The sequence below is a fragment of the Amblyomma mixtum genome, chromosome 2 (genome assembly GCF_055824585.1).
Source record: "Amblyomma mixtum isolate Tamu chromosome 2, ASM5582458v1, whole genome shotgun sequence".
NCBI classification, from domain to species: Eukaryota; Metazoa; Arthropoda; class Arachnida; order Ixodida; family Ixodidae; genus Amblyomma; species Amblyomma mixtum.
Window position 1 is genome coordinate 226,621,175 of NC_143013.1, and position 13,190 is coordinate 226,634,364.

General features: G+C 51.3%; 1 protein-coding gene across 6 annotated transcripts in view; it reads left to right on the forward strand.

Annotated features, from left to right (window-relative positions):
- The window catches only part of LOC149362793 (uncharacterized), a 31,135-nt gene extending 19,965 nt beyond the window's left edge, over nucleotides 1-11,170 (forward strand). For all 6 annotated transcript variants that reach the window (XM_089573218.1, XM_089573217.1, XM_089573219.1 and 3 more), the window contains one exon: nucleotides 10,782-11,170. In XM_089573218.1, the coding sequence (XP_089429344.1) occupies nucleotides 10,782-11,036 (255 nt within the window). In that variant the 3' untranslated portion in view covers nucleotides 11,037-11,170. The remainder of the gene's footprint in view (nucleotides 1-10,781) is intronic.
- The last annotated feature ends 2,020 nt before the right edge of the window (nucleotides 11,171-13,190 follow it).

Sequence of the window (13,190 nt, forward strand, 5' to 3'; positions counted from 1 at the left end):
TCTACAAAGTTTTTTTGGAAACTTGCCACGAGTAGCTGAAGAGTCGCATGAAAACCTTTGCGCACCAGCCACAAGCCAAGAGCTGCACGCCATCCTGCAGAGTATGAATGCAGCCTCTGCCCCCGGTCCAGACGGCATTCCAACAAGTTTTCATTCAAACTTTTTTTACGAGATCCAAGGAGCGCTCCTGAAGATGGTCAACGGCTTCCTCGCGGATGGGTTACGTCCAAACTCTTTCCGCGAATGTCGCATCATACTCATTCCGAAAGCGGGCGGTGACCCCTCCGACCCGCAAGCATGGCGGCCCATAAGCCTCTTAAACGCAGATTACAAAATAGTCACATCTTTACTGAACACAAGAATGCGGACGATCCTACCTCACCTAATCCACCGGGCTCAAACCAGCAGCGTCCCTGACCGCTCTGTGTTTGATGCATTGGCACTCACTAGAGACCTGTTCACATTTGCCAGCAGGACGGGCTTCAGCGGGTGCTTTGTTTCACTAGACCAGGCGAAAGCATTCGATCGGGTGGAACACTCGTATCTGTTCGGAGTACTTGAAGCTTTCGGATTCCCTCCGCAAATTGTCAGCAGGCTGCGCTTACTTTACGCAGACCTGAACGCTCGTCTCTCCGTAAACGGCCACCAGAGCGCTCCCTTCTCAGTCACCAGGGGCATAAGGCAAGGATGCCCTCTCTCCCCAACATTCTTCGTGTTGTGCCTGGATCCACTCATCCGGCGCATTAACGACAGCCCATCCATACGCGGCTTCCCTCTGCCTGGCCAGGGCCAAATCAAGGTATCGGCCTCCGCCGATGACGTGTCGCTTTTCCTCAAGGACGAGGATAGCTACGCCGCTTTTTCACGGCTGTTTCTCGAGTACAGCGAGATATCTGGGGCCCTATTGAACAGGGGAAAAAGCAAGGCACTAAGGTTTGGCACCTTCACACCGAACCTTGCGGGCGAGGTGGAGTGGGTGCAGGGAGTGAAAGTCCTGGGAGTAGTATTCCTCGCCAGCGGAGAAGTAGCCCTCGAAACCTGGACGAACCTCCGCACGAACGCTGAGAAACGCCTCTCGGTGGCGTCAACTTTCCGCCTTTCAATGGCAGAGCGCTGCTATATAGTTAAGTCCACAATCCTAGCCGCATGTTTTTTTGTCGCCCGCGTCGCAAACCCACCGCGCACGTTTGCGCGCAGGCTAACCTCGGCCTGTGGCTCTTTCGTTTGGGCGGGCAAAACCGAACTTGTGTCACGAATGTTCATGCGCCTTCCATCGTACATGGGTGGGTTTGGTATACCTTGTATCCGCACCATGTGCAATGTGCTCGCCTTGCGAGGAGTACGAGATCTTGTACGCAACCCAGACTATCCCGGGAGAACACTCCTCACATACTTTCTGGGTACAGCGCGTAACGTGTTTTTTTCACAACACGTGGTTGGCCCTACAGCCGAGCAGCCGCCGGCATTTTTCGTTAATGTGCGTCGCACACTGACGTCGTTGACTGCCAGCGTGCCCGATCTGGATGTTGATGAAACCCCGCCCTCCAGAATGTGTGAAGCACTAACGGTCGCTGCGCTGACCCGCGAACAACTCCAGAAAACGAGACGGGCACGCTGGCGCCAACTGACCTCAGCTACGCTTCCTGCAGATGTCAGGGACTTCGGCTGGCTGCGAGGCTGGCGGGTCCTGCCCACAAGAGACCGCCTTGCGGCGTGGGGCGTGGCGCCCTCCGCCCGATGCCCGCAGTGCGGTCTGCTTGAAACTTTGCAGCACGCAATGTTTGAGTGTGTAGTTGCGCGCACCTTTTGGACATTAGTGTCACGCATGTTTTTAACCCGCCTCGAAGCGCGCACTAGTTCACGCGAACTGTTCACAAATATGCTCTTGTGTGTCGGCATGTTCGTTTTGTGGCGGCAGCGTGGAGTGGCATCCTTAAATGGGCGTCCGCAAAGAACAATGTTCCCAATGTTGCAGCGCCTGCGCACGCGCCTCTTTGAACAAGCATGCATGGACGCTCTGTCAATGAGCGAGGCCGAGTTCTTGCGCAAATGGTCGACATACTTTATCGTCCTGCGCGGCGGTCGAGTATCGGCATTTTTACTGCATTACTGACGTGCTCAGTGCTGTGTCACTGCGCATGTGCTTGACTGATCAGAGAATTAAGTTCATCTGTTTTGTTTTGTATTTTCTATGTTAAAACAGAAAAAATAAACTTCTCTTTCTACGCCGCCGCCGAGTGATTCAGTTCTTTTGAGGGCGCAAGTCAGCCCAAATAAAGAGCTTCGTTTGCAAGTATTTCTGGTGTCTTCCTGACCGCTGGACTGCCGTCACTAGAACGTGACATCTGGTGGAGGTGCTGGGTAGCCTCCCATGTTCCGGACACCCCCTACAAGTCGAGACGCCAGCCCTTTGAGTCATCAACCACAGGACCTGAGTCCAGTCCACCGCGCAAGCCGACGCCTGCAAGGGGACGCACCTGAGTTCGGGACCCTGCCGGACCCTACCCGGAAGCGAAAGCAAGTACCAACGTCCATCATGACCTTGCCCCAGACGACCACTCCAATCATTCTGCAGCAGCCCCGGGTGCCACCAACCTTCGACGCTTCGCCTGGCGCCGACCCCGAGGAATGGCTGGAGCAGTTCGACCGTGTGGCTGTCTTCAACAACTGGGACGACGCCATGAAATTTAGGTACGTCTTCTTCGCCCTGGAGGGACCAGCAAGAGTCTGGTTCGAGAATGAGGAAGCCAGCCTTGCCAACTGGGAAACCTTCAAGGAACAGCTTCTGAAGACCTTCACAAACGTCGTGCGAAAGGAGAGAGCCCAGCAGCTGCTACAGTCTCGCATACAACACCCAAACGAGACCGTTGCAGTGTATACTGAGGAGATGAAGCGTATCTTCCGGCGTGCCGACATGCACATGAAGGAAGAAGAGAAGGTGAAGTTGCTTATGCGAGGAGTTAAAGAGCAACTATTTGCCGGCCTCGTTCGCAACCCACCGAAAACCGTCGCTGAATTCGTAGAAGAGGCATCCACAATGGAGAAAACTCTCGACGCCCGAGCCCGCCAGTATGACCGCCAGCAGCGCTTTTTGTCAGCAAGCTGCATGGACACCGCTAACAATGATAACCTGCGGGAGGTTATACGTGAAGTTGTGCGAGAGGAGCTCCGACGGTTGCTGCCAACGGGAACGCAGCCGCAACTTTCATCGCTCACTGACGTCATCCGGGACGAGGTTCAACAGGCCTTGGGTGTGACGCCGACACCCACGCAGCCTCTGCAGCCCCCAGCCATGACTTACGCCGCAGCTGTGCGCCGTCCTGCACCTCGACGACGGGACCCAAGCCCCTATCGCCCTCAGCCAGCTGCGTTGGACCGCCGCCCACTCGCCCCAACCCGCCCGTCCTACGAGCGACGCGCGCGGCCGAGGAAATGCGACGAGTGGAGAACTCCCGACCAGCGCCGCCCACTATGCTTCCACTGTGGCGAAGCCGGTCACGTCCTCCGGCACTGCCCATACAGAAGACTGGGCATCCGAGGGTTCTCTTACGACGCTCCACGACCCCGACCCGGCCAGCGACCAGCCGAAATCGAGGAGTTTTTACGTCGGGAAGAATACTCATCGCCGAGCCGCCTATCACGTTCCCCGTCGCCATCGTACCCGCGCTTTGTTTCTCCTAGCCGAGGTTATGCCGTGCGTGGACGCTGCCCCAGCCCACGAAGGTTAAACTAAATAAAGCAGCCTCTGTAGGTGAGGTTGCTTCTAAGCGCAATGACAAAGATCCTCCATCGACGAGTACTCAAGACCATGCCTCAACTACGACGACAACACCGACGACGACAACACCGACGACGACAACACCGATGACGACAACACCGACGACGACAACGCCGACGACGACGACACCGACGACGACGACGACGCGGCCAGACTTGAAGCTTTTACCGCTGCCCAGTGAAGTAACGTCGCAGTACGCCCACCGCAGCCTCACTACTCGACGAAGCCGAGATCGGACACCGAAGACAACGTACAATACCAGAACGCGAACAAGTGACCTTGAAGTTACGGTCGACGGTCACGCGGTTACTGCCTTGGTGGACACGGGAGCTGACTACTCTGTCATGAGTGGCCCACTCGCTGTCCGACCCAGGAAGGTGACAACAACCTGGGATGGCCCGCTGATCCGCACCGCAGGTGGCAACCTGATTACGCCGTCAGGACGCTGCACCGCGAGAGTTACTGTAAATGGGAGAACCTATGCGACAACCTTCCTGATCCTACAGCAATGCTCGAGAGACGTGATTTTGGGAATGGACTTCCTGAACGAACATCGGGCGATCATCGACCTTCGATCTAAGTCGATCAAGCTTTCCACGGAAAAAGCCATACCTGTTGCGACGAGCGCGACTCATCACGTTGCCTTAAACGTCCTCGATGAAGCATTGAGCGTGCCGCCCCGATCAAGTGTTCTCGTCGGCATAGGTACTGGAGACATCGAAAATGCCGAAGGTGTTATCGAGGGGAACACCTAGTTACTCCTGGATCGAGGATTGGGCGTCGCGAGGGGAGTCGCGGAAATCCGAAATGGCCGAGCCCAGGTGTTGTTAACCAACTTCACCGAAGAATACCGGCATCTAAACAAAGGTACGACGATCGCTTTCCTCGACGAGCTGGCAGACATCAGAGACGTATTTGCCCTACCCGACCAACCTGCAGAACTATCTGAACAAGGCCATCAACCCACGTTCGACATCAACCCAGCATTACCCCGGAGCAGACAAGACCAAATACGCAGTCTTCTTCAAAGGTACACCGATTGCTTCTCATCAGCATCGAATGTGCGACGAACCCGGCTTGCCAAGCACCGCATTGTCACAGACGAACACGCACGACCACTGCGACAGAGCCCCTACCGCGTATCGCCGTTAGAACGCCAAGCTATCCGCAAGCAAGTTGAGGAAATGCTTCGTGACGACGTCATCCAGCCATCGAGGAGCCCCTGGGCAGCACCGGTCGTCCTAGTGAAAAAGAAAGACGGCACCCTTCGCTTTTGCGTCGATTACCGCCGCCTGAACAACATTACGAAGAAGGATGTCTACCCCCTCCCCCGCATCGACGACACACTGGACCGGCTGTGCAACGCTAAGTACTTCTCATCGATGGACCTGAAGAGCGGCTACTGGCAAATTGAAGTCGACGAAAGAGATCGCGAGAAGACTGCGTTCATCACGCCAGACGGACTCTTCGAGTTCAAGGTGATGCCATTCGGCCTCTGCTCTGCCCCAGCGACGTTCCAGCGAGTAATGGATACGGTGCTCGCAGGCTTGAAATGGCAGATTTGCCTAGTCTACTTAGATGACGTTGTTGTCTTCTCCTCAAGCTTTGAAGACCACCTCAAAAGGCTTCGGATAGTGCTGGAAACGATCAAGTCTTCAGGCCTGACACTGAAACGAGAGAAGTGCCACTTCGCTTACGAGGAGCTGCTGTTCCTTGGTCACGTCGTAAGCAAGGATGGAGTTCGCCCAGACCCCAAGAAGACGGCTGCGATCGCAGAGTTTCCACAGCCTAATGACAAGAAGGCTATACGCAGATTCCTTGGATTATGCGCTTATTACTGGCGATTCGTCGAGAACTTTTCGCGCATCGCTGAACCTTTGACCCAACTTACCAAGGCTGACGTGCCTTTTAAATGGGAAAGGCCGCAAGAGGAAGCTTTCAACGAACTGAAGCGCCGCTTACAGTCCCCTCCTGTGCTCGGGCACTTTGATGAAAACGCCGAAACCGAAGTTCATACCGATGCAAGCAGTGTGGGCTTAGGAGCGGTCCTCGTTCAGAAAAATGGCAGACAAGAGAAGGTTATCGCGTACGCTAGCCGTTCACGGTCGAAAGCCGAGGCCAACTACTCGACCACCGAGAAAGAATGTCTCGCCATTATTTGGGCCACGTCGAAATTTCGCCCCTACCTGTACGGACGACCATTCAAGGTTGTGAGCGATCACCATGCTCTGTGCTGGCTAGCCAATTTGAAAGATCCCTCCGGCCGCCTTGCTCGTTGGAGCCTGCGCCTTCAAGAATTCGACATAACTTGTACTGTGCGATGTCAGTGCACGTTAAAGAACCCCAGGTGGTCGAAATTTCCGGAGCCCTCCACTACGGCGTCTCTCATAGCCTTAGTCGCTTTGGGACGTTAAACCCCATAATCCATAAGCCATAACTGTAGTCTACAAATCTGGCCGCAAGCATTCCGACGCAGACTGCTTGTCGCGAGCCCCCGTCGACGCAGCACCGGAAGAGGAAGACGACGACGCTTTCTTAGGACCGGTAAGCGCGAGCAGTTTCGCGCAGCAGCAGCGCTCGGATCCTGAGTTGCAAAGCCTGGTTGATTATCTGCAAGGCAAGACCGCATCGCCTCCCCGAGGGCTCAAGCGCCAACTGTCGTCCTTCGTCCTTCACAATAATGTCCTTCTGAAGAAGAACTTCGCGCCCAACAGGACAGTGCATCTTCTTGTCGTGCCCAAAAATCTCAGGCAAGAAATTATGCAGGCATGTCATGATGAGCCGACTGCAGGGCATCTCGGGATTGCTCGCACGTTGCACCACATCCAGGAGAAGTACTATTGGCCGCGGCTAGCTACCGACGTTTCGCATTACGTGAAAACGTGCCGTGAGTGTCAACGACGCAAAACGCCTCCGACTAGACCAGCCGGACTCCTGAACCCCATACCACCGCCAACTAAACCCTTTCAGCAAATCGGGATGGACCTACTCGGCCCCTTTCCTACTTCATCATCAGGTAACAAGTGGATCATCGTGGCCACCGACTACATGACCCGCTACGCCGAAGCAAAAGCGTTGCCTAGTGGTACCGCAACAGAAGTTGCAAAATTTTTTGTCGAACAAATTCTCCTCCGACACGGCGCACCCGAAGTACTAATCACAGACAGAGGAACAGCATTTACAGCGGAACTGACGCAAGCCATTTTAAAGTACAGCCAGACAAGTCATCGGAGGACAACTGCCTATCATCCGCAAACCAACGGACTCACAGAGCGTCTGAACAAGACCATCGCAGACATGCTCTCCATGTTCATCGACGCCGAACACAAGACGTGGGACTCCATTCTGCCCTACGTGATCTTCGCCTATAATACTGCCACCCAGGAGACAACCAGGTTTACTCCATTCCAGCTGGTATACGGCAGGAAGCCCACAACAACACTCGACGCAATGCTCCCGCACGTTTCCGACGAAGACAACCTCGACGTCGCCGCCTACCTTCATCGCGCCGAGGAAGCCCGAAGACTTGCACGGCTTCGCATTCAAGACCAGCAGCACACCGACGCCCGACGCTACAATCTGCGCCGACGAGACACGCATTACAAGCCAGGTGATCGGGTTTGGATATGGACGCCAGTTCGCCGCCGCGGATTGAGCGAAAAGTTGCTGCGACGCTACTTTGGCCCGTACAGGGTTCTCCGTCGCATCGGTGACCTCGACTATGAAGTCATCCCCGACGGCACGACAGCATCTCAGCCACGCCGCCCACGCCCGGAAGTCGTACATGTCGTACGCCTGAAGCCATATTATGAACGCTGAAGGACTCGAAGTTTCATTCTCCGTGTTTATTTTCATTTTAAAGCATCGAGACGATGCTTCTTTGGAAGGGGGGTAATGCCACGTATCATTGTAGTGTTTGTTCGTTCACGCTCAAGGCTGCAGGAAAGTGTTGTTATCACTTTTGTTCGTGGCGCGAGAAGCAACCAGACTAATCTCGATTGATCGCAGCCATGAAGGGCTGCATCTAGGTTTTTCTAGATTACTGTAGATGATCTTGTCCTGTTATCTGGAAGTTTCCTTGCCGCCTTTAAATTGAGCGATGCCGTGAGCGGCGGACATTCGTAGTTCGACGACCGCCGAGCACGCCTGTTGCTTACGCCGCCGCCGAGTGATTCAGTTCTTTTGAGGGCGCAAGTCAGCCCAAATAAAGAGCTTCGTTTGCAAGTATTTCTGGTGTCTTCCTGACCGCTGGACTGCCGTCACTACAACGTGACAATATGAAACGGCGGAGACGATAACGGGAGAACAAAATGGCTGTGGCTCAGCTCGGCTGAGCCGGGTTAGAAGGAACGAAAGGGAACCGAACCAGTGGCCGATGTCGACGCGGAAACGTTGGCAGCATCCGCCGCCCCTTTCCGCTTGAGATACTCTGCCATACTGCCGCCTCAACTGTAGTTGCGGCGCACACGAAACCTCCTTTTCAATCCTCTGACATGTTATCAGGCGCGCGACACAGCTGGCGATGCGAATAGAGACGTCACCTCCGAGATTAACTTGGCGGCGGCGAGCGCAACAATGAGGCAAGCGGTGTGACTTCATACCAAACGGCGGCGGCAGCTCCGCGGCGAGAGGCGTGATGTGACGTCATGCCAGATGGCGCGGCGAGCGCGCGGCGTCCGCCAGCTACGGCGGTTGCAAGGCAAAGGCTCAAGGCCGGTCTCTGTGCCTCCTCGGAGCACCGCCACAGCGAAATCGCATATTCGTGACCAGTGTAGTGTTCGGTGCAAAAACAGGCCACTTCTTTATCGTGGGGTTGCATATTTAAGAAGTTCCTATCTGTCGAAAAACGAAACTACTTCTAAGCTTGGCAATACCTTGTAACTTTTTCCCTGTCTTAATGAGTTTTATTAGGCATGTTGCAGTGTTAGGCGTATGCTGCGGGAAGCGCTTTCCAAAACAAATTGCATCACCCGCTCCTATTCTCAGCACGCTTCTGTCGGTCCTGTCTTCTTCTTCTAGAGCTTTGCCTTCTTGCTTGTAGTGCCTTTCAAATACAATTTATCTTTGGAAGAGATGGCATGCTGCCATTCGCAGGCCCGATGAAGAAGAATTCAACTTCACAGGTGGAGGAAAAATTGCGCGAAAGCGCTGCCAGCATTTGGCGCGTGGGAAATTTCGTTTCTGTACTGGCACTGTGCAAAGTAGTTGATTAATGAAACAATAACTCAATCGTCAATTGCTCTAAGACACAGTGGTGCGAAAAATTGGGCAAGGTGTAGAAATTTAAAGACAGAGCAGAGTGCGAAGGACGCAGTACGAAGGAAAGTACTCTCCACCTGTGCTGTCTCGCAAATAAAATTTTATTCAGAAGAAATCAGCATATATCACCTGAGACTACGGCGCATTTCAAGCAACACGAGGTATACTTCGGGAATTCTAGTGTACAATGAACTTCAGTTTCTAGTTCTGAGCCTTATGTTCAAAGAGGGCCACACATGTTGGTTCAACAAGGAGCGCTAAAAAAAACCTGTACTGAGTTTCTCTTTAAGACACTAAACATTAGCAAAAAACGGCATAGCCCTCTCATGTCTGTTCTGAACTCATTAATTCATGTGCCCATTCCATCCCTGAAGGGGTTTCCTTGCAGGTGCGCGAACTGGCCACGGCAGGCTTTCTACAGTCGGTACTGACAAGAACGTGCGAGAAATTAATTTCCAGCGTCAAGGGCCAGCGAATCATGAATGCTGAAGGTGATAGAACGGAAAACAGAAAGAAAAGAGTGACTACTGCCTATGTGCATCGCATGGAGGGTAATCTACAGAATATTGGCAGCCTATTCAACGTTAACCCGTTATTCTCGGCACCCATAAAGCTACACTGCCTCTGTGTCTTTGCAGGCGAACGTGTCAATGACAGGAAAAAATTTCACTATTTTAAGTGCTCGTTGTGCCACATTTGAAGATTAGCGGAGTGTTTTCGGTAGGTTGATTAGAGGTGTACGTTGTACATAACTGGTGGTTTTCCAGTATCCGCCTCAAAGAGTGCCAAGGAGCATCGTCAGACGTGTGAAAACGCGGCGCTCAGTGTGAAAAAAGAGGTTTTAAACCAAATTTGAAGAAACCTTCGTGCTATAACGGCACTGTGAACAGCTAAAAGAGAGAGATTGTGAAAGCTTACTTTAACAGAAAGAAAACAAGCACATGTATCAGCACGCCCTCTGTCACACTGCACGACACAGAAGCACGTTTCTTGGCTATCTGGTGCGTCACAGGTCGTTTCTAAGAGCTTCATGGCTGAATCCTTGGTTGATTGCCTAATGATTACTAGACATGTGCCGTATTCTAAGGTGATATATGTTAATTACTACTGACTAAAATTTCAGCTGCGAGACAGGGTCTGTGCTGTGCATGTATCTTTTCCCTGCGTCTCTGTGCCTGCTGTAGTTTTTGCTTCGATATTAACGTCACCCAGCTAGCCCAATTTGCCACCATACCTAGGCGTAAATAGTCTGTGGTATTTTTGACGCCACCAGAAAAAAAAATATATAGCATCTTCCCCATGAGTGTGCGCCAGCCTCTCGTGCCTTTCCAAGTTATGAAATTCTTAGCTTTCAGGCTTCCTTGACCTCACAGTACCTGCTCGTCAAGTGTACGAGAATACAGGAACGCCCTTAATGTGTGTGAGATCGAAGTGGTCCTGCAGAGGAAACTGTGAGCAGCCACGTTATCGAAATATAGTAACTCTTCCAATCTGAGTACGGGTGGTGTCATAGCTCGGAGAGAAGACGAAGCAAACGTGATGGTGGAAAGTTCCTTTCGCGCAACCATCACAAATCGCGACTGGGAACAGCGGCATCGTTAAATAAATGAAACTTAGGGAATGTGGTCTATGTTTTTAAATTCATTCAGGTTGGAGCTAGGATGAATATCGTTTTATGAACACTGCAGTTTTTAGCGTATTACAGCCTAATTGCGCGCTCTTTCTATTACGTATTGTTTTCCAGCATGTGAAGATTCTGGCACCTTGGGCCCATTGGACCAAGCGGATGCTATCCCAGTGCTTCTGTCCCAGGATAAGAGACTCATCACCGAGCCAAGAAACCACCTGTATGCCTCCGGATGTTCAGACATGTACATCATTTATGCCGCCAGTCCAGGCTACAAGGCATACAGGAACAAATTTACTGGCTCTTTCTTTCTTAGGACCCTCTTCGAAGTGTTTTGTGAGCACGCTTGTGACGAGAACTTGGCAGATCTGATGTCCCGAGTGAGCCACAAAGTTAAAAAGTACTGCGTCCAATCCGAGAGGGGGCTTCGGAAGCAGACTCCCAGCGTTGAGCATATCGGTTGGGAGAAAAGGCTGTACTTCAACCCTGGACATCCGGACCCTGTGATGAAGAAGACTCTGAACGAAATCTTTGCAAATGCTCCATCTCGTGAGCAGATGACAGGTCATAGGAGGGGTTCATCCATTAGGCCAGAATAGTGGGGGCATAGGGTACACCCTTTCAGCTAGGCTTCACCTTTTACTCTGCTTGCAAGGCAAGACGGACTAGCCTGCCGGTCTTGTTACTATGCCGAGCAATAGGAAGTGATAAGTACCCGCCTACAAAAAAGTAGTGCTTTTGTAAAATAAACGGTGGTGGCTTGTCCTAAGCCAATACCGAAGGCAGGCAGCATCTAATCAGTGTATCACTTCTGCTTCGATAATCTGTCCCGATATGGCGCTTCCTGCTTGTGAAAACAATTGATCGCTCTTACTCGCCAGGAGCTATTGTGCCTGCAGCCCATGATATCCAGCTTGCTGCGCATGCTCAATTCTGGCCATGCTCTTCCTACATATTAATTTCCGTGGTTTGAAATAAACTTTTGTATCCCAGAGCTCGTGTAGCCCTTGAGTCTTCCTGTCTTGCGTCCTCGTCTCTTGGTGCGCTGTACGCTTCCGTCAAGACAAACCAACAAGCGCAAACTGCCACATCAATCTGCGTGAGCTCTTAGTCCTATATTTGCAGTTATTTAAACAAAACTTTAGTAGCAGTCGGCAGATTCCGGGTATTTACTATTATTTATTTATTAACTTCATTTCGCGATACTGTCGCGCCTTAGTGATTTTTACAGACGGGGATTTTATTTTACACGCAGGCATATGTGCGTCGGGGCACTCAATGTTGAAAGCGCTCAAAATAACACAGCAAAAATATTAAACAAAGTTACATTGAAAAGAAATAAAAGAATGCTGCATAATCAACGTTAAAGATTCACTTTATGTGTGTCATATCACAAGAATAGAAAATACGTACAGAGGCAAGTAAACAAAAATAAGACAACTACATCAGGTTTTCGTTGTTGACAACACAATTTTTCCTGTTGTTTCAAAGAATTCCTGGATAGTGGGAAGAATAACTATAAACTCGTCTAACAATTTCTACTCCCCAATAGACTGCGAGGAAAATGAAAACTAAGGTAGAAAGGAGGAGACCGCTTAGGCTTCGCCTTAAGAGTGGACGTGATAGCGCCTTCGCCTACTTTTTTCGTTTTTTTAGGCCTTTTCTTTCTCACCTCAATTCTAACCGATTACCAATCCGAAATAACATTACCGATCATGGTGATCAATTATAATCACAACCACCGATCGCGTTACTGATTTCCAATCACATATATCGATTACCAATCACAATCACTATTTAGGCTACACTGCTAGACATACAACATCGCTGCATCATCGTACACAGGCAGAACATTTGCACAGGCAAGGTACACAGGCAGAACAGGCAGAATTTATGCAGTTATATTTTGTTTTATTTTTAAGTTGTTATAACACCAGTGCACATCCCAAACATAAGTTACTAAGTCATATACCCACCACAACACGTTCACTAGCTGCCCCTCTAATAGGCTCGAGCCAATGTTATGAGAACAAACAATAACTGCGCAAAAGCACAGGAGAACCAAGAAGAAGAACCACAACCACACGGGACAAATGCGTTGTGGTTCTTCTTCCCTCTGACCGCCCTTTTTGCGCAGTTATTTTTTGTTCTCATAATGTCGTACCAACTAGGCCCTCACCGCACTCTTCTTGAACCAATGATCCTCCGTGGCCTATGAACCGGCCATAGGTGTCATAGGCCACGAAGGGTAAGTTGTTCAGACGTGTCCTACTACTATTTTCGACTTGATGGGAAACGGCGACCGATAAATGTCTATGCCTCCAATAATGTAGCCCAGTACATCAGTCTGTTTGAAGGTGTGGCTAGTTAACTGAACTGTGACTGAGATTTCGTGCTAATGGGCAACTTTATTCCTTTTGTGATCCTAGTGATCGTGACAGTCCTGATGCCCGCAGAGACAGAGGCTGTGATGTTTGCTCACAGGTTACAGAAAATGTAGGGCTGATCAATGCAGGAGATTCATAC